Genomic DNA, 21,202 nt, shown 5'->3' on the forward strand with positions numbered 1-21,202 from the left:
AAAGTCAGAGATTTTTGTCTTTTTGGGGGGGTCTATTTTTCTTTAACGATAGTATCTCCAGCAGTCTAAACTGACAAATAATTGACTCTTAGTGAATATTCATAGTTGTTTAACGACTGTGTTGAACACCTATTGTTTGCCATTCACTGTTCTAAGAATTTTATATGCATCATCTCATTTAATTCAACAACACTATGATAATGAAGTGTATCGTCATCATCATCATCTCACAGCGACTGAGGCTTAGATTGCTCACATTACCGGTACACAGCCACAAAGCTCTGAACGTAGCTGAGGCACTGCGCTGACCTCCGAGCGCGGAGTCGGGTCACTGTCTTGACAAGCAGCGCACTCCTACCCTCACCCTAAAGCCCTAGATCACAAGCCAGAAGTTGTGCTTTCTCCAAACTCTGATTATAATAGATACTGCTTTCGTTACAGCTGCTTTCCTGTATTGAACCATATGATATTAATAATATTTTTTACCATTTTCATTTAACAAAAGTGGCAGCTTCATATGACTCAACCTACTATTTAGTTATTAGTAATTGTGTTTTGTCTCTTGCTCCACTCCCACTAGATTACAAACCATCTTTGGGTGGGGGTGGGGACTTTATACCCTTGGTACCACTAGCATAGGGGCTAATACATCAGAGATACTCAAATATTTGACAATAATATGATTTATGAATAATATAGTCATAAATATAAGTGATATATTTTATTCTGTTTTACTTTTAGAATATTTCATACAAATCTTATTTCTTTTACTTTTCACAGATTCTCTTTAATGACTATTTTGTAGAAAATTGAAAAATTGATATTATACAAAGCTTTGTTCCTTTTAACTAAAGAAAATAAAATCAGATAAAGTCCAGTAAGAGTTTTTTCTTTAAGAATATCTCTAAATCCTGTCGGTGTCACTCACTAGACTGAGCACCAGCCTGAGAACCTAAAGGTCTCGGGTTCTATTCCCAGTCAGGGCACATGCCTAGCTTGTGGGCCAGGTCCCCAGTTGGGGGCGTGCGAGAGGCAACTGAGCCGTGTTTCTCTCCCTCTCTCTTTCTCCCTCCTTTACCCTCTCTCTTAAAAAAATAAACTCAGTTATCTCTAAGTATCATATGGAGTGTGTGTAAATTTGTTATTTTAATTCTATGGATGATATCAACTTCAGATTTAAAAGCTTAGGTTTGACTTATTACTCAAGTTTTAATAGACTACCCTATACAATGAGTTTTATAAGATTCGAATAGTTTATATTTGTGCTATCCTTTTACAGGTATTTACAGTGCTCTCAGCATATTTTACTAAATTATTTGTATAATTAACATTGTCTCTTTGATGCATGTTTAACATCTGATTTTCAGCCGCAGTCCCTTGAAGCTCTGACAGTTGAACAGATTCAAGACGATGTGGAAATAGACCCTGATGATCACCCAGACGCTTTTGTGGTGAGCATAACAAAGGAGGCTGCGAAATTTCTTATGATTATTTTTATCTGGCGCACATTTTATTAAATAATAGATTAAGTATGTAAAACACCATTGAACTTGAGAATATTTGAAACATGAGTTGGTGAGTACTATTCTTTTTTTAAGTTTGAGAGTTTGTATGTGCGAAAATACTTTTGAATTACCAAACTGGGAAATAGTTTGAGAACAGAATTATTCAGACGATTTCAGATATGTGAAAAGTTTTTTCATACCTTAGAATAGTGTAGCTAATTTACAATCTATACTTTCTATAATTAATTTTTATGAGATGGACTTCCCTTCAGTACATAGATATATTATCTCAAATATCTATTTGAACGATAAACTTTCCCATTTCTACATTTTTGTTATTTAATTAATAGCCAAAATAACAATAATGCTTACTTTATTTATATTGTGGTCTGTGAATCTGACCAGAATTCCTCTCTGGGAACAAATATTTTTAAAAAGAAAGTAAAATTAGTATAAAGTATTTAATTATAAACTACTCCTACTACCTTAAACATTATGCATTTGCTGATGGATTGCTTTGTTTTGTTTTGCCAGCATCTTCTTGTAAACAAAAAAGTAGCGATGAAATTTCATAACTTCTAAGTCAATCTTTTTATCTCCTTTCACATTAACAATGCTAGTGACACGCCAATGACAAAGCACATTTTTTAGAGCTTAAAGCACAACTCCTGAAGGCCTTAGTAATGACTGACAGAAAAAGTGAACTCTACTCCCAGCATTGTAAAGACAATTGAGAAAACCATGAGACACATAGTAACAGAATATAAAATACATTCAGTCATAGAATTGTTCTTTAAATTAATTGCCTGTTCCTTAGCCCACTGACCTATTATAATATTAAAAGTCACGTATGTGAAATATAATTTTCTTTGTCTTATAGGCTTATTTTGCTGATGGCAATAAGGTAAGACTATTTTACCTATAGTATATGAAAAAAAAACTTTATTTTCCAATATTTAGTATTCACAAACTTATGTGAAACCTATTTTTTGTTTTTTTCCTCTTCCTTGCCCACCTTCTCTATTCCCATCTCATCCTCTTATCTCCCCAAAAGCAACAAGATCGTGAACCTGTATTTTCAGAAGAACTGGGGCTTGCAATAGAGAAATTGAAGGATGGATTCACCCTACAGGGACTTTGGGAAGTAATGAGTTGATCTTGAGCTGGATTTCTGTTTAACGATATCTCAAGATTAAAGATACCAGTTGCCTGCTATAAGGCATGGAACAGTTTTTACATTTGCAGAAAAAGCTTTATAAGGAAGAGTTTTTTTAATGATTAAGGAAAAATTCATTTATCTAGGATTTTACTGTCATTTTTTAAAAAATATATTTAAAATTGTAATCAAAATGTGTCTGGTTTATAAATATGCATATTTTGTACTTAATACTTGTAAATTATTAGTCTGTGGATATTAAATAACTGTACCACATTAGGTTTAATAAAGAATTTATGTATGCAGCACCATTTATTGTTTTGAAAGTATTAATTAAAAGAATATGACTACTACAGAGTAATCAAAGTACAGCTTTTTTAGTTATGAAACTCTGCTTTAACTATTTTACCATACAGCTCCAAATGTAAGCCAACTTTAATATAAATTACAACCCTTAAACCTATCATTTTTAGGTGATCATTTCTGTAAAAAGTAAGTTATAACTAACTATAGAATATGTCAACTCCTATGTAAAGTTTTGGGCACTATTTCATAAATAATTTCAATATAATTTGGGTGAGAATACGTTTTATTTTGTAAGTAAATAATTTGTAAATAAATAGTTCATTTATTGTCTTCATTGTTTGTATTAATTGAAACTTATGTGACGTTTTCAAAACTAGGGTATTATTTTCTGATTTCTTGGTTAGGCAAGATTTGGTGACTTCTCTGGCATCTGTGCTTTTTGCCGCTGCTTCAGTGTACAGAGAGACATCATAAGGAGCTTTTGTCAAATCATTGAAATTAGCCAAAGGAGCCCACTGTCTTTAGAGGGAAAGGAGTGCATGAATAAAAATTTAACATAAGGTTAAACATAAACATATAGTACAATCAAGCGCTAACCCAAGTCTAATAAAAGCCAATGAAAAAACGCTGTAAAGTGGTTTATTTAAACAGGAAAGGATTTCTACATTTTTAAGGGATGCGATTGTAATGAGCAAGTATATTAGAGAAGAAATAGTTGGAAAAATTTATATAGGTCACAAAATCCTACCAGGCATTTGTTTAAATAGTTTTTCAAGCAAAAGAGACTTTATAAAATTGCCAACTAGTAAGGAATAATCTCAAATGTCTATCATGGTGTTAGCATCTGACTCATTAATCTTTTCAAATGTTAGGTGTTACGTGTAGAGAGAAATGAGTCATTTATTGTTTAAACGAGAGAGCAGCTGTTAGTTTTTCCTAGTGTGTGAAAACCTTAGTGGCGTCTATAAATGGAAAAAGAGTCAATGAGCTCTTCGTTCAGCTGTTGTTTTAGCAGCTGACAGTACCACTGACTTCACCGTGATGTAAAAAAGAGAGAGAGAAACCTTTACTCCTGGACAGAGATCTTGAAGTTTAAAAATACACAATTCCCTGATCTGGGTGGTGGCAGTCATTCATTCAACAAATATAGGACCTGGCACAAATAATGTCCCTTTTTTATTACAAATCATAAGCATGTAATTCTGTAACATAACAATATCACACCCAAGCACACCATATGACATTTTAGGCAAAATGTTCAAATTAAAACTATAAATTATTATACTCATATTATTACCCTACCGACTACACTCAAGCAAGCCTTACTTCCGCTGGACCCTGTATTTATGGAGCACCCATGAGGCCCTGGAGCAATCCCACTAAACAAAACAAACCTCACCCCCCAAATCCCTGTCTTCCTGGAGCTTACGTCCTTTTGAGCATATTTAATAATACCAAGAAGTAGTGCATATATGTAATGGAACATGGCTCAGCCATAAAAAAAGAAAAATCTTGCTACCCTCAACAACGTGGATGGACCTAGGGGGTACTGTGCTAGTGAAACTAGTCAGAGAAAGTGAAATGCCAGTTGCTTCACTTACATGTGAAATCTAAAAACAAAAATAAATGAACAAGCAAAACAGACCCATAGATACAGAGAACATTTTGATGGGGGAGTGAGAGGATGGGTGAAAAAGGTGAAGGGATTGAGAAGTACGAGTTGGTAGTTCTGGAGTAGTCGTGGGTCTGTGAGCACAGCACAGGGAACATAGTAATGTTGGAACACGCATGTCAGGGGGGACTAGATTTAACAGAGTGATCACTCTAAGTTATATAAATGTCTAGTCACAGAGTTGTACGCCTGAAAGTAATATAATAGTCTATGTCAACTGTAATTGAAAAATAAAAAATTCTTTAAAGATAAAAAAGTACTGTATTTCTACAGCCCCACTGAGTTCAGAAAATATGACAATATAATTTTGTAATAAAGTATTTTATAAACAAGTATATGATGCTACTGTATATAAACAAAAGATCAGTTTTCTTCCAGATCATACCCTCTGCATTTCATAATTAATGTGGTGTTTTATTATACTCAACAACTTAAATTATGGTTCCAGTTACACATTCTTTTTTCTTTTCCACGTGTAAGACCGGTTTTCCAAATGGTGCAGGTGGCGCAGCATTTCTTCCTCTGTCCTGTCAATAACGTGGCTCTCATGGGTCACAGCTGCTCTTCTGAACTTTTTCTTTAGTGAAAGATCATCTTCAACCCTTTAAATCACAGGATATCTTTAGTGACCCTATTATTCGGGTGGGGGGATTTATTTCCTTAGTGTTGACTTGAAACTCTTTTTCTGATCTTGATTCCTTTTATTTGTTATATTGTTATTGTCTGCCACACCAAATGCTTTGTAGACTGAGGCAAGGTGTGAACAAGATCATTTTAAAATTTAATTCAATACTAATTAAAATGTTTTTACTTACTAAAGGTAATTTAGAGTGTCTTAGAAAATGAACAGTTTCTCTTTATTATTTCCATTGTGATGAGGGTATTATTTTTAAGGTTTTTCCAAAACAACTACAATTATAACACATAAGTAGAAGCCTTTAAGTTTCCTACTTCCAAAATAAAATGATATACCTCATTGTTTTAAGTTGAAAATAAAACGTTGTGAGTAACAGTTATTGGAAAGGGAATATTGCTCATGAGTATTCAAATCAACTCACCTCATATTCTTGACCTTTGCATCATTAGTCCAAATAGCCAAGGAGCTGGCCACCAGACTGTTTTTAGTGGACTGACTCATTTTTATGATTCAGTTTCCTGTTACTTCAATAAATATTTTCTTTTGGTAGCCTTTATTAGCATGTCTTCTAATGCTTTATGTATTTTAAAGCTTCCCACTCCATTTAAATTGCTTATTCCCTAGCTGTTTCCTTAGTGATAAAAAGTCTCAGTTGTCCCTCTCAATCTCTGACAGCTGCGGGAACAACTCTTCTTTCCAAAGTGGCGCTCCTAAATTCCCGATGTTAGAGCTGGTATCTATATTTAGCTGGTGGGATTAAATTGCACAGGCTACAAGCTGGGCAGAGCACACTGCTCTGCCTTTTTACAGCTGGACCTGTGTGCTGCGAGGAGCTAAGGCCTTCAGTGTCCCCTTCCTCACCCAGGTCACTCACAAAATGGACTCCCAGCGGGAACTCGCGGAGGAGCTGCGGCTTTACCAATCCACCCTTCTTCAGGATGGTCTAAAAGATCTCCTGGATGAGAAAAAATTCATCGATTGCACCCTAAAAGCTGGTGACAAAAGTATTCCTTGCCACAGATTGATTCTGTCAGCTTGTAGTCCTTATTTCCGTGAGTATTTTTTATCTGAAATTGATGAGGCGAAAAAAAAGGAGGTTGTCCTAGATAATGTGGATGCTGCCGTACTGGATTTAATCATCAGGTACCTCTACTCGGCCAGTATTGATCTCAACGATGGGAACGTGCAGGACATTTTTGCCTTGGCCAGCCGCTTTCAGATCCCCTCCGTGTTCACTGTCTGTGTTTCCTATCTTCAGAAGAGACTGGCTCCTGGTAACTGCCTAGCCATCCTAAGGCTGGGGCTTCTCCTGGACTGCCCAAGACTTGCCCTCTCTGCCCGTGAATTTGTGTCTGATCGCTTTGCACAGATTTGTAAGGAAGAGGACTTCATGCAACTGTCTCCACAGGAGCTGATCTCCGTCATTTCAAATGACAGCCTAAACATAGAAAAAGAAGAAGCAGTGTTTGAGGCAGTGATGAAATGGGTGAGAACAGACAAAGAAAACAGGGTTAAAAGCCTTAATGAAGTGTTTGATTGTATCCGTTTTCGCCTCATGACAGAAAAATATTTTAAAGATCATGTTGAGAAAGATGATATAATTAAAAGCAACCCAGAACTCCAGAAAAAAATCAAAGTTCTCAAAGACGCTTTCGCAGGCAAGCTCCCAGAACCCAGCAAAAACGCAGAGAAGGCCGGAGCTGGTGAGGTGAATGGAGATGTTGGTGATGAAGATTTACTCCCTGGTTACCTAAACGACATTCCCAGGCATGGAATGTTTGTCAAAGACCTCATCCTCCTGGTCAATGACACAGCTGCAGTGGCTTACGATCCCACAGAAAATGAATGCTACCTTACTGCACTGGCCGAACAGATTCCCAGAAATCATTCCAGCATCGTTACCCAACAAAATCAGGTATACGTGGTAGGGGGACTGTATGTGGATGAGGAAAACAAGGATCAGCCTCTCCAGTCCTACTTCTTCCAGGTAAGAAAGGCTATTTTAACATAAGTACAGACAGAAAAGAAAGGTTGTTACTCACCGTCCTATTAGCTGATTTGCAAATTATTTTAAATAATTCGCAAATGAAATGCAGGGTACTTGCATTTTATTCTACTTGATGTCCTATTCCAGTCCCCCCAAAAAGTAATAATCAAACAGATTTTCTACCTTTTTGCAAGTTGTCTTGAACTGTGTTGAAATTCTTGGGGGTAGCATTTTATCTGTTATTTATGGTTACTGCCTATATAATAAAATGTTGTTGAACATGAAAAGAACTTCTATATATATTTCACACACTTTGAATTACCTTCTAGGAAAAATTGCCTGCACAAATGTCCCTAATTTGAATTAACAATATTTAGAAATTTTTACTTATAATACAGAAATTTTTCATATATGACAAATTATCACATCTATTTGGATCAGAGTTGCACTTGGCCATTACTACAACTTAATCTGTTTTGTGAAGCCACAGAAGTTTCCAAGAAGACATTCTAAACTAATAGAATCTCTGTTCTTTGTCTGAAGGGAGTTCCTTTCATATTATCAACTCATTGTGCTTTATCAGTTTATGAAGGAATCCGTGGCTTGCCAATACCAGTGCTTTGTAGCTCACCGCTGGCTCAGAGGGTTTGTTTAGGTCATACCTAGTCATGGCCTGGGACTTCTGGGCACTTGAGTTGGAAACGCCAGAGATAAGTGTAGAATGTCATAGTGCAGTAACTGTACTCTCAAAGTGGTAAATGCTATACATTCACAGACTACTACATTTAGCCAGCTTTTTCTAATCTTGAAAAATGTAATAATACATGTTAATCATGCTTCTTAATTTTCAAAGTTCCACTGAAGAATGTTAACTGTTAAATATAAAAATAAAATAGAAGCTGTAATTATAAGTATGTGAACATGGGAGAGAAAATTTCCTGAGCCCTAATTTTAAATTCAAATAAATTTCAAAAAGGGCATGTTCCATTGAAAAGGCAATAATTATATCAAGGAATTAAAAATGATATCAAAACACAGGCAGATACGAGCACTGAGAGCCTTACCACTATCCTGTTCTACCCTGTTACTGCCTTACTTTCACTGGCACAGCCTCTCACTCTGGCTCAAGAAGCCTGCGTCATGTCTTTATAGCCACAAAAACAGTTACACAAAGTTGAAAGGCTCAACTCCCTGCCATTGCCCATGCAATGGGCACATTGTAGTCCTTTTAAAAGGCACAAATAGTACAACAAAGTGCCAGAATAAAAACACCTGATCATCAAAGAGGGCTCTGAGCCATAAGAAATTATGGTTATGAGGCGTTTGGAAGTGGGGAGGGATGAAGCAAAAAAGAAAAAAAAAGAAAGAAAGAACTCATAGACACAGACAACAATGTGGTGAGTGTGGACCGGAGAGGGTGTACGGTGGTGGGAAAGGGAGGACAAATGCTAATGAAAAATGCAATATAAAATAAGATAATTTTAAAGGAAATATAGGTGTAAGAATGGGTCTTGCATCTTTCTTCTTGGCGACATTAAAATGCATTAAGTTGGGAGTACTATGACCTTTGGTCCTATACTGTAGATTATGAGAACTTTTTACATAGGTAAGAGAGGGTTTTTTTCCCCACAGGCTTAATAGATTCATCAGATCTTTGAACAGCACCACATCTTTAAATAATCCAGGTCCAAACCCTAATTTTAAGGGTGAGGAAACTGAGGCCAGAGTGGTTAAACAGCTTGACGCCTCGTCTGTCGAGGAGTCTGGCGGGCAGTCCGCTGTTCGCCTGCGGTAGGAAGCGCCCCGTCCGGGGTTGGACGGGATGCAGACCGCACTGCAGAGCGTGGCAGAGACCCGTCAGCGCGGGACTATAATGGCTTCTGTTCCCATTTTGAAACAAAATCTATGGATTTATGTAGCTTGCATTTGAATATCTCTTACAAGCTCTGTGAACTTGGGCAAACTACTTAATCTTTCTGTGCCTCAATTTCCTCACCTGTAAAATGGAGATAATAAAATGCCTATCCTGGAGACCAAGTGAGACCACCCGTGTGAGGCGTGTAGCATGATCCCTGTCACAGAGTCAAAACCCATACATGTTCATTTTTATTTCTGCTATACTACACAGCACTTTCTTGATAAAAGGATTTTATTCAAAAATGAAAACATTAGCGATCACAGTCCAGATATTAAAATTAGTAAATGCAAAGCTAATAATTAAACCACTCATCTCATCTAGTCTTAAACAGTGCTTTGCTTTAACCAAGGTCACTAGAACAGATACAGACAGGCTTCCGCAGGGACCCCTCCTGTACCTCAGCCTTTAATACCTGCGTCTATCCTTGGTATCTGATAATTCTGGGTTTACTCCTTTTTCTTCTTTTATATAGAAGTAGCACTAGAGAGCATGAACAATCTGTGACTATGCTCCCCGCAGACAGTGGTTTTCTTGTGCCTTGGTGTCCTAAATGCAAAGTGGAACGTATTAAAATTACCAATAGTAAGTTGTAATAATAGTAGTAAGCTGAAACTGATGTCAGACACGCCAGAATCACCTGCCCCAGGGCATGGGCACTTAGAGGGCTGTCTTAGGCTTGCAGAAGTGGCAGCCGCACAAATAAGCAAAGTTGCTTCTTAATATAAATATTTTTTAAAAGAGCAGGGTAGGCCCTGACAAGGTAGCTTAGTTGGTTAGAGCATCGTCCTGATATGTCTCAGGTTGCACGTTTCATTCCCAGTCAGGGCACATACAAGAATCAACCCATGAGTGCATAAATAAGTGGGACAGCAAAGTCTGTCAACAAAAGGCTAGGAGGGGATAGGCTATACCACCTGCCTGTATCATAAGGTAATAAAGCAAATCTAAGAATTTTTGAAGGCAAGAAAATACCGCCTAACGCGTCAGTCGTCTGCGGACTGAGCGACAGGCCCAGCTGCCCCGGATGCCCGCGGGGAGCAGGTTAAATATAGCACGAGAGGGTCATTCATACTGTGACCCGCCCTGCGGTGAAAACCTCTCTTTCCCCAGTGGCCTGAAAGCATTATGATTCCTTGTTCAAACCTGAACAAGGAAACGTGGGAAGAATTAATTTGACAAAAACTTCGCAGTTCTAACTAACCTCTTGTGACCATTTCATTCTCCTTCCTCTCTTGAAGTCCTGCACATTTTAGTACTTTCTGCTATTTCAGCACACCAAGTAGATTTTCTCATTTTTCCAGGTAATTCTGGGTAAAATATAATACTTTCGGGTTACGGTTTTATTTGACTTGTAAGATCCTTGACTATGAATGAATTCTAAACAACACGAAGTGCAGCATAGTTTCTGGTACAAGCTCCACATTTCCTCGTGTGTCCTTTCTTCCAGCTCGATAACGTGGCGTCCGAGTGGGTGGGGCTCCCCCCCCTGCCTTCGGCGAGGTGTCTGTTCGGTCTGGGGGAGGCGGATGACAAGATCTACGTGGTTGCGGGCAAGGACCTTCAGACTGAGGCTTCCCTGGATTCGGTGCTATGCTACGACCCTGTGTGAGTTGGCATCAACATTCTCATTTCTTAAGCATTCAGGTGTATGCGTGTCTATAACGTTCCTACTATTAGAATCTGGAATTTATTGAAAACATATGAATTCTATCCTCTTCTGATTTTAGGGCTACAAAATGGAACGAAGTGAAGAAACTTCCTATCAAAGTCTATGGCCATAATGTGGTTTCACATAAGGGGATGATATATTGCCTAGGAGGGAAGACAGATGACAAGTAAGTTCCCTGAAATCTCCTTGCGCTGTATATCCCGACGGGTTTTTGTTAAAAGCATTCCTTCCTCTTTTCATTTAAATCTACATAACAAAATAGAACTTGGTTCTTTTTCACCCATAATTTTTTAAATAAAATTTTGAGAAGTTATTGCAGTATATTATAAATGAGTTCATATTACTGCCAACATAAGCATTCTCGACAGTAGAAAAACAGCATTTAGGAACAAAATCAAGTATTTTTTTTTAGTTAATTTATAACTATATTTTACATGAAAACCAATGGGATTTAAAAAATTTATTTAGTTATAAGTATATCTTTTAACTTAGTATTTATAATTACTAACAATAAGGCATAAAAAGCAAGGGGACAGTGACCAGAGGGGAGAGGGAAGGGAATTTAAGGGGAAGGATTTGGAGGAACAAATAGGAAGGACACAGGGACGAGAACTAAGAGGGGTGGAAATGGGAGGGAGGTGGGGAGCAAGGGGCGGGGGCGCTGGGATGGGAGAAATAGACAAAAAACTATACTTGGAAAATAACTAAATAAAATTTAAAAAAATAAACACACAAAAAATGGATTTGTACTTTACATTTAGAGAATTGAGATAGGTGCATTTAAAACAGAAAAGCATGGCGACTGAAAATAGGACAGTTATTTCTTCGGCAGTGTTTCACTTCTTTACTCCTGGGCAGAGGGGGTTTTCAAAATATATATAACCTTGGTATTTCCACTAGTGCCCAGTTGCTTGTGACAAAAACAGGATGAACTTTCATATATAAACCCAATTTGATTTCTGGACACTTCTCAAGGGATCAGTAATTAAGAAAAATATAACTTGAAGGGAGAACTGAGTTCAGAGTACTCTAGAAGTCAATCAGCTAAGCTGTTAGCCTGTCTAATAAAATGAAGATTTTAAGTTCGAATAGTGAGAACTAATTTCCTGTCCCTGAAAATTCTAACTGGGCTTGTCGTCATTTTTCCAGGTTAATTAATAGAGATACCCCATCCTGGAAAGGGAGCCAGAATTAAAGATTATAAGGGCAAAACAGGAAAGGAGAGTAAAACAGAAATGTGCTAGAAGTAAAGAACTCTATTTTTTGGAGTTAGTAATTAATGATTAGTATTCAGTTACAATGACAAAGACAGTACAGAAAATGTGATTGAAAAAGCAATGAGTTTTTATACAATAGTTTAACATTCAAAGATAATATTCTGAAATGTTGAAATCCTTAATCCCTTAGATATTATCATCAAATGAATATTTAAAAAGTCCATATTATAAATTCACTCAATGTAAAATCATTTTTGGAGGACCAAAATTTCTGTTCAAGATTAAATGTCAAATCTACTACCTGTGATATAAAAGTTCTGTAGCAAAAAAATATCTTGCATTGGGCATTTTTTCCTGAGTAAATGAAATGGAAAGTCTATTAAGCAGCTTCTGATTTGGAAACATAATGACCCTGCCAAATGATTTAAATTGTTTCCTTCAAGTAGTATTAGTAAGTAGGAAATTGATATGTCAGTAAGAAGCATACAGGTCTTGTCAGTAAGAATATATTAATCTTGAGAATATGATTAACCAAGACATTGCTCGACAAATGCCGAAGTTAAGAACTTTAAATTGAGTCATTATCTAAAAATAAGCACTGGGCCCTGGCTGGTGTGGCTCAGTGGACTGAGCACTGGGCTGCGAACCAAAGGGTCACTGGTTTGATTCCCAGTCAGAGCATATGCCTGGGTTGCAGGCCAGGTCCCCAGTAGGGAGGAGCATGCAAGAGGCAATCACACACTGAGTGGTTCTCATACTCTCTTTCTCCTTCTCTTCCCCCCTCTCTAAATAAATAGATAAAATCTTTAAAAAATAAGTGAAAGTTAGCACCGAATTGCACTAGTTATCACCACTGAATGTGAGAAACATGGCTTTGTATCATGTTCTAATCAAGAAGTTTTAGAGTAATACACATAGTCAAATATTAGACAAAATGCTTCTACTTCAGGTATCTGGTCTTTTATATGACTAAAGAAAAAAGAAACTGTCCTCACAAAAAAACTAGAGTTTTATTTGTTTGCTTTTCGGCTTTACCAAATACATCCAGTTAATCACTTACTATTTAGAATTCAGTGAATTATGGATAATTTTAAGGAAACATAAGGAACATGCTAAGAATAATAATTCACAGTGGATTGAGCACGGGCCTGTGAACCCAAGGATTGAGGTTCAATTCCCAGTCAGGGCACATGCCTGGGTTGCAGGCCAGTTCTTAGCAGGGGACACACAAGAGGCAACCACACATTGATATTTCTCTTCCTCTCTCCTTCCTCTCTCCTTCCCTTTCCCTCTAAAGATAAATAAAATCTTTAAAAAAATTTTTTTAAATAAAGAATCCAGATGAGCCCAGGTTTTTCTGGTAGCATTCAGCATATGAAACTGTTCTCATTGTCTCACCTGTAGTCCCAGAGTTCTTAAAATACACTGTGATATTAATGGTAGACTAAAATGAAATGAGCCATCATATTACATAGTTAAATTTAAAATTGGCACATTCTCATCTAGTTATTTTTAAGTAAATTGATTAATTCCTAGGATATTCAGATAATTAAACATTTTTGTTACTGAGGCACAATAAATAGTTAATCTTTTTTTCTCTATGCATGTCTTCCATTAAATTTAGTAACAGGATTAAAATCTACTTTGCATGGGTTTTTAGGCAGTTGCCAAAATAAAAGTACCCTACTTTCCAGTAGTATAATGAAGTTATAAAATAGTTTTGGTCCTCACATTTGAAACTATTCCTTTGCTTGGTGGCATATGTTCAGATTAAGAACATTTTAACGGCCCTAACTGGTGTGAGTTAGTGGGTTGAGCACTGTCCCACGAACCTCAAGTTTGCTGGTTCAATTCCCAGTCAGAGCACATGTCTGGGCTGTGGGCCAGGTCCCAGGTTGGGGGCATGTGAGAGGCAACTGATCCATCTGGCACGGTAGTGTTTTCTCTCCCTCTCTTTCTTCCTCCCTTCCTCTCTCCTTCAAAATAAAAATTTAAAAATCTTTAGAAAGAATACTTTAGGGTTAACCAGTATCATACCAATAAATTCAATAAAAAGGAAAAATAAGTTTTTAAAAAGAATACTTTGGGTTTTTTTTTTTTTTGATCCTCTGCTATACTACATATTTCGTATGAGAAGCAAAGCTAGATGACTGGCGAAGTTGCTTCTTTCAAAAAAGGAAGGTTGGCCCTGGCCAGGTGGCTCAGGTGTTGGAGTGTTGTCCTTCTGTGCACTGAAATGTTGTGGGTTCGATCACTGGTCAGGGCACGTGTCTGGGTTGCAGATTTGATCCTCGAGTTTGGGAGGCAACCAATCCACGTTTCTCTCTTTCTCTTCTTTTCCCTAAATATCAGTAAGAATATATACTCAGGTGAGGATTTTTTAAAAAAAATGGCTCTAAAAGGACCATTTTGTTGCCTTTTATGTCTACAGAAAGTGTACGAACAGAGTGTTTATCTACAACCCCAAAAAAGGAGACTGGAAAGACATGCCTCCGATGAAAACGCCCCGCTCGATGTTCGGAGTCGCAGTCCACAAAGGCAAAATCGTGGTTGCGGGGGGCGTCACCGAAGACGGTCTGTCGGCTTCGGTTGAAGCTCTGGACCTCACGACCAATAAGTGAGTTACAGTATCTTACTGCAGCATAGAAATCACTGTACACCTTAATTTTGGATAAATATTAAGCTTTCTAATTAGGACATGAGGAAAGGAGGACATAGAGGTAAGGAGCAAAGAGGAAATGTCTTCATCTGGGTTTGTTTTCCTGTTGCTGGGTGTAAAAATGCCTCGCCTTTTGCTGCACTGCATGTTTGTACCTGGAGCACATGACCTTCCAGGGAACGTTGGAGTGCTTGATGTGTACTTGTTACTAACCTTGTGAATTCAGTCATGCAAAGGTAACACTTCTGAGCAATTATCTACACGTAGGGAGACAACATGCCTCCGTAATCTGATTTGAAAGTTAGTTTAAGGATGAAAAGACCGCCATCTTAGCTTGTGATGTTTGTAAAGCGAGAATGCTTCAGTTTAACTTTTTATGTCTTATAATATTCTTAAGATTTTCACTTTTAAGCTTTTATTGGCTTAAAGTTCATGTGAAAAGATATTTGAGGGAGTGGGGGAGGTAGAAGACAGCAAATGGGGGGATGAATGCGGGTGGAAGGAGACTTGACTGGGGTGCTGAGTATACAGAGGATGTATTACAGGACTGTACACCTGGAGCCTACATAATCTTATTAACCAATGTCACCCCAGTAAACTCAATATAAAAAGATATTTGATATTTACATAAAATTAGTCTTTTTCAAAATTTTGAGCTCACACATCTGAATTATATTTTTTATACTCCTAGTTTAGCAGTGGGGAAAATTGGAATGCTGTTATTATTTTTCAACTAAACCCTATATGTCTGATTATCTGAAAATTATAATACGAGGAACTTCTATAAAGAGGACTTGAACAATCATTAAAAATCATGTTTTGAAAACTATATATTATGGGTAAACTTATGATATAGGAAGTTAAAGAAGCCACACACAGAATCATAAATATTTTCTTAGTTTTGTTCATATGTATGGTTAGATGTTTATATTTAAATGTATGCTCTTATAAAAATGACAAAATGACACTAAGATGTTATTTATGTTTATTTCTGGGCAGTATTATCACAGGGAATATTTGCTTTCTTCTATACATTTTGTATTTCCCATATTTTCTACAATATACATATACTGTTTTTGTAACTAGTTTTGTCATATCGAGAGCTTTGTAGCAAATCTGGTTGCATCTTTCAAATAAAGGAATAATATTTAGATATTTTCCAGTAGCAAACTTAACCTTCTAATTTTGGGTGCCTATGCTACCTGAATTTATTATAATTACCTACAACTGGTCGGTATTTGGCATTTCTTTAAGTTTCACATTGACTAGATTCTCAATAATTCCTAGATGGGACATAATGGCCGAATTTCCCCAAGAACGAAGTTCCATCAGTCTGGTCGATCTGGCCGGATCCCTGTATGCCATTGGTGGGTTTGCCATGATTCAGCTGGAGTCCAAAGAGTTTGCACCCACTGAAGTCAATGACATATGGAAGTAAGTTTCCTTCACTCAGATTTTCTGAACTAAATATCAAATGAGTAAGTGATCATTGATAAAGTAAACAATTTTTAAGTAAACAGTAAACCAGATTTTCCCAACATGTCAGCTATGTATTGGTGGTACACCCTTGGAAACTCATTGAACTGTTACATGTGCCACTTACTAAATCCTATGCTGCTTCTGATGAGCTGTGACCTTGGAAAAGAACTTACCTGGACCTGTTCATTAATTCAATGAGAATTGGACTGTGGACCCTTTAAGCTCCATTCCAGCTCTGCAAGTGCAATGCTCTAGGCATCCATAGTGTAAAAAGCCTACTTCCAAACCACCTACCTTTCTACCAGACAGTACTTTAATTTCCTAAGAAAACAGAGTTCTGAAGGAATATTTAAGCTCCTGAGCCTTCCATAAATTCATTAATTTTATTTTAAATCTAATTTAAATGGTTTCACAATTTTTTGAGAAGTTACAAAAACTTTTTTAAAATGAAAAAAAGCAAAACGTAGCAATCCACTTCCCCTACCAGATAAGTGTAAGTTGTGTCATGCAGAGTCACGTAAGTCAGAGGCAGGGTGAATAGGGTTTATGTGTCTGGTCACCATCAGGAAACCGTGTGCCTGCTGAATGGCACCTGCTGCCTCCCACCGAGGTGCTGTGCTTGCTGATCTCAGTTTACAGGAAGCAGATATCAGTTGCCTGAGGTGAACCTACGTGAGTTCATGCTGCACCCCCATCCAGACACTGCCACATCTGTGCTTTCCCTCTCAGCTTGCAGGCCAGTTCTTTCTCCCAGGTCCGGATGCCCTTCCCTGGCCTGTCGTCAGGTTGTCCAGAGCATTAAGACTCAAAGTGTTGGCATCTCCTGGAAGCTCCTTAGAAATGCTGAATCTCAGGCCCCACCCAGACTTAACCTGAATCTGCATTTTAATGAGATTCCCAGGTGATTTACTTACAAGTTTAAGTCTATAGATACAGCTATGTTAGAGTGATCAGTGAGGGCATACCACTAAGTCTGAAAGTGAAAGTGGATATTGTTTGTTCTATACCTGGACAAGTGCATGCCTTCCTCTGAGCTGGCGAACTGGAAGGCTAAAAGGCCAGTAGCTTAACCAAACATTTTGTACATCCATCATTTCCTTACATTGTTGTAATAGCAACTAGCTGTGTACAGAGAAAGAAAAAAGTGGCTATAAGAGGAAGCGAACTATTACCCCTCCCACCCCCACTGCCCCAAAAAAGGAAGAGAAACTGAAGATTCCCAGGAAAGAAAAAGGCTTGACTTAGCAAGAGGGTGAGATGGGGGAAGTCTAGAAGCAATAGGAAAAAAGGATGGAATAATGAATGGTTGGAAAGGTTAGGGGTAGGAACGAAGAATGAATAGGTAGCGATTCTGAACCCAGGCTGCACATTAAAATCAGTTGGGATGCTTTTAAAATATTCTGGTAACTGGGCCTTAATATAGAACAATTCGAAATTGGAGTTTCTGGAGGTAGGGCCTGGGCATCACTAGGTCCTAAAATCTTCCCAGGTGATTCTAATGTGTTGCCATCACAAGCTGAACTCAACATGAGCCACTCTGGCTCCTAATGGTCAAAAGCCAAGCTGCTTCAGCAGGAGGAAGTTGCAGGCAGCATCTCCTACTACGAGTAGCCCTGGTACTGCTGAGGGGAGTCTGGAAGAGGGATCTGCTCTGATTATGGTTTATTTTACAATCAGGGCAGTGGTTCCCAAACTTGCTTCCTCACTGGAATCACCGAGGGAGCATCAAAAATATTGACACTCTGTCACATCTCTATTGACTGTGACTTAATTGGCCTCAGGTGTGGTCTGGGCTTTGAATCTTTCAAAGATCCCCGGATGAGTCTAATGTGCCAAGTTTGGGAACCACTGGACTGGGGAAAGGCAAGAGGGGCATTCATTATTATCTGCTTGGCTGTAAAATTTTAAACTTAGGTACTGTCATTTTCCACTTGGGTAATACCATCTAGAACAGTGATTCTCAAACCTTGCTGTTTATTAGAATCACAGGGAACTTTTTCAAAATCCTCATATCCAGGCCATACTCCAATACCAATAATTCAATCTCGGGGTTGGAACCCACGCATCAATATTTCTAATGTCCCCAAGTGGTTCCAATGGGCAGCCAAATTCGAGAACCAGTGATCAGCACTGGTTCTCAAAGTAGCATCAGCAGCACCTGGGTATTCGTCCAATATGCAAATTCTCAGGCCTCACCTCAGACCTACTCGAAGTGTGCAGGTGTGGCCCAGCGACCTGTCTGAGTTGGTTGAAAGCCACTGATCAATGGAAAAGTGGCTGCCTGCTTGCTCTCAGCTTCCAAGTGAATATTCACACATGCAGAGATGTAAGAAGAGATGAAAACAATCAGTATACCACATTCTAGATGTATGAACCCTCTCACTGTTAACGTGTTAAAAATTAATTTCTCTATTTATTCTCGAAGTCACTGCATTACTCAGGATCGGCCAACCTGGAAGTCGAACTGTCACTGCCAGGGAACAAACCTTTTCAGCCTCATTTAACCTCAACCTCCTGTTGCTTCAATGTGCTCACTTTTTCATTAGGTCATTGAAAATGTTATCTGTTAATATGCTGGCCCAAATTTTGTTTAGATAATTAAGGTTCTTCCCTTTATTAGTAGTAAAATATTTTTTGCCTACTTTTCTCCACATAAAAATCACTCAGGGCACAGTGCAACTGTTGAGAATTACCCATATTTCATGGTGTATAATGCACACCCATGGTTTTTGTGCGCATTATACACAGAATTATTATGCCCATGGTATGTAATCATTATACCCATGTATAATGCACATCCTTATTTTTCCCTCAAAAATTTGGGCAAAAAAGTGTGCATTATACATGGCAAAATACAGTGTATTTGGACGGCTGAAGAAACTCAGATAATCCATCTCTTATATAGGTATCAGCAAAATTTAAATCTCATTCATCATAAAATAACTTGGGTTATTCCCTTATGCTAAGTAATGACTACTTCTGGAAGAGCAAATAAGATGCTTAAGATGTATTATTTGTCCTCAAATACCTTTGAGCTTGTTGAGGACGTAACATAGGGGGGAAATTAAAACAGAGTAATTGCGGCACTGACCTGCCAACCAAAAGGTGGCCAGTTCCATTCCTGGCCAAGGCACATGCCTGGGTTGTGGGCCAGGTTCCCAGCTGGGGGTATAGAAGAGCCAATTGATCGATGTTTCTCTCATACATCAATGTTTCTCTTCCTTTCTTTCTCCCTCCCTCCCCCTCTCTCTAAAAATAAGTACTTTAAAAAAAGAGTAATTGCTATAATAGATACTATATAAGGGACGATGTGAGACATAAAGAGAAAACAACAAACTCTGACGAAGGCAAGAAAGGCTTTAGAAAGAAAGCAGCATTAGGAGTTTCTCATGCAAAGGAAAAGGAGCACTTCGGGCACTAGGCATAAGAGAGGCACACCTTTCAAAGGAATCCAAGTCATCTGTTATCTTTATGACCCTGAATACCCAAAGGGGACAACCAGATCTTACCTAATGTCAAGTGCAGGCTAAGAGTAGTACTCACAGAACAGTAAGGGGGAAGGAAAATGGATTTTTATAGAGTGACCACTACTGTCAGGTTCTGTGCTGGGCACTAGTGTGTGAGAACAACTGAAATGATAATCAAGGTAACTAACAGGACCAGCTCGTCCCAATTCTTAAGATAGAGCCTGTTGGCTGTGACTCATAAAGACCAGCCACATTTATTAATCCAAAAGAGAATGATTAATTGCCTATGTATCACTCCTCATCTCTGGACTGTCTCTAATTCCCAGAGGGAGCTTAACTGCCTAAGCATCCAGGCATCACTCAAAGGATGCGTACTTGGAGTTATTCTCCCGCAGACAGGGGCATCCTCATCTGGCTGAGGACCAGTAGGGTTTCTCAAAGATCCACATTTGTATATTTGACACATAAAGAACTATCCACATAAAACCTGCTATTGATTACTGTTTTTCTCCACAGGTATGAAGATGATAAAAAGGAATGGGCTGGGATGTTGAAGGAAATACGTTATGCTTCAGGAGCTAGTTGCCTCGCTACACGTTTAAATCTCTTCAAACTGTCTAAGCTATAAACAAGAAGGTGAAAAATGCAATAGATTGGGAGGTGGTTTGTTTGGATAATAGGGCTTTATTTATTGTTTTTTAAAAGCCTATAGAGATTCATGTAGAAATTATTTAATAAGTTACTGTCCAAGAGGTTAGCAGTGGGTATCAAAACCTCAAAGTCCCTGAATCCTCAATGTAATGATCAGAGCTTAAAACCATTTTCTAATGAGAAATTAAATATTAACTTTAACAGATCATTTGTTTTGAGATGTCTCAATTAATCGTAAAGCAGGTTCCTAAGTTCGAGTTGTGAATCCTTTCATTTGCATTGGTAGGGTCACTTTACACATTTTCTTTCTATTACAAATGAAATTGAAGAAGGAACTATGTTCATCTACATTTTTTAAAATGTTTAAAACATCAAAGCCTTCCCTCATGCCCCAAAATGACAAGAATTCTGTGTATCGTAGTAAAGATTCCATGCCATTAGACTTTAGAAATGCTATTTAAGGAGTATAATTAATGGGTCTCATTTGAATGGGTCTGTCTAAAAGCAGTCAAATTCAAGTGGTCTTTTTTTTCTCCATTCTTTTCCTGACATTGGTATACTGTTTGTACTTTAAATAAATTCTTTTTTTTTTTTCCAGTTTAAAAGCAGCCAAACAGTTTTCAACCCATTAACTAAAGTATCAGTGCTGGGAGAGCAGGGGAGTGGCCGGCCTGAAACTGCAGCGGCAGAAGTGAGGTGGTGGGTGGTTTGGAGGATGGAGTGTATTCATTATTTTTATCTATACTTGGTTTATCTATATTTGGCAAGAAAGAGCTATTTGCAAATTTCTAAAAGAAAGGTGACTGCATTATTCCATTTTCTGGTACATAAGACCCTTACATTCACACTGTTTGTTTTTAGTGTATACAACAGAATAGG

At 37.9% G+C, this 21,202-nt stretch overlaps 2 protein-coding genes across 2 annotated transcripts in view; both read left to right on the forward strand.

The window, feature by feature from the left end:
• Positions 1-3,539, forward strand: part of BBS5 (Bardet-Biedl syndrome 5) — a 29,269-nt gene extending 25,730 nt beyond the window's left edge. Inside the window, exons 10-12 of the mRNA XM_037140688.2 lie at positions 1,368-1,451; positions 2,386-2,409; positions 2,560-3,539. Of these exons, the coding sequence (XP_036996583.1) occupies positions 1,368-1,451; positions 2,386-2,409; positions 2,560-2,661 (210 nt within the window). The 3' untranslated portion in view covers positions 2,662-3,539. The remainder of the gene's footprint in view (positions 1-1,367; positions 1,452-2,385; positions 2,410-2,559) is intronic.
• Positions 3,540-5,897: 2,358 nt separating this feature from the next.
• On the forward strand, positions 5,898-20,528 carry KLHL41 (kelch like family member 41). The gene is made up of 6 exons (XM_037140657.2): positions 5,898-7,263; positions 10,629-10,786; positions 10,909-11,016; positions 14,499-14,684; positions 16,014-16,160; positions 20,189-20,528. The coding sequence occupies exons 1-6, from the start codon at positions 6,154-6,156 to the stop codon at positions 20,298-20,300; spliced, it is 1,821 nt and encodes a 606-aa protein (XP_036996552.1). The 5' UTR covers positions 5,898-6,153; the 3' UTR covers positions 20,301-20,528.
• Positions 20,529-21,202: the final 674 nt, after the last annotated feature.

Source organism: Artibeus jamaicensis, unplaced genomic scaffold (genome assembly GCF_021234435.1).
Source record: "Artibeus jamaicensis isolate MK-2021 breed Jamaican fruit bat unplaced genomic scaffold, CSHL_Jam_final contig_391, whole genome shotgun sequence".
Lineage (NCBI taxonomy): Eukaryota > Metazoa > Chordata > Mammalia > Chiroptera > Phyllostomidae > Artibeus > Artibeus jamaicensis.

Bases quoted from the DNA above. Each gene is read 5' to 3' on its own strand.
- KLHL41 (XM_037140657.2), top strand. From the start codon at position 6,154: ATGGACTCCCAGCGGGAACTCGCGGAGGAGCTGCGGCTTTACCAATCC. The intron at 10,787-10,908 runs GTGAGTTGGCAT...TTCTGATTTTAG, and splicing joins GTGCTATGCTACGACCCTGT to GGCTACAAAATGGAACGAAG. The intron at 11,017-14,498 runs GTAAGTTCCCTG...TTATGTCTACAG, and splicing joins GGAGGGAAGACAGATGACAA to AAAGTGTACGAACAGAGTGT.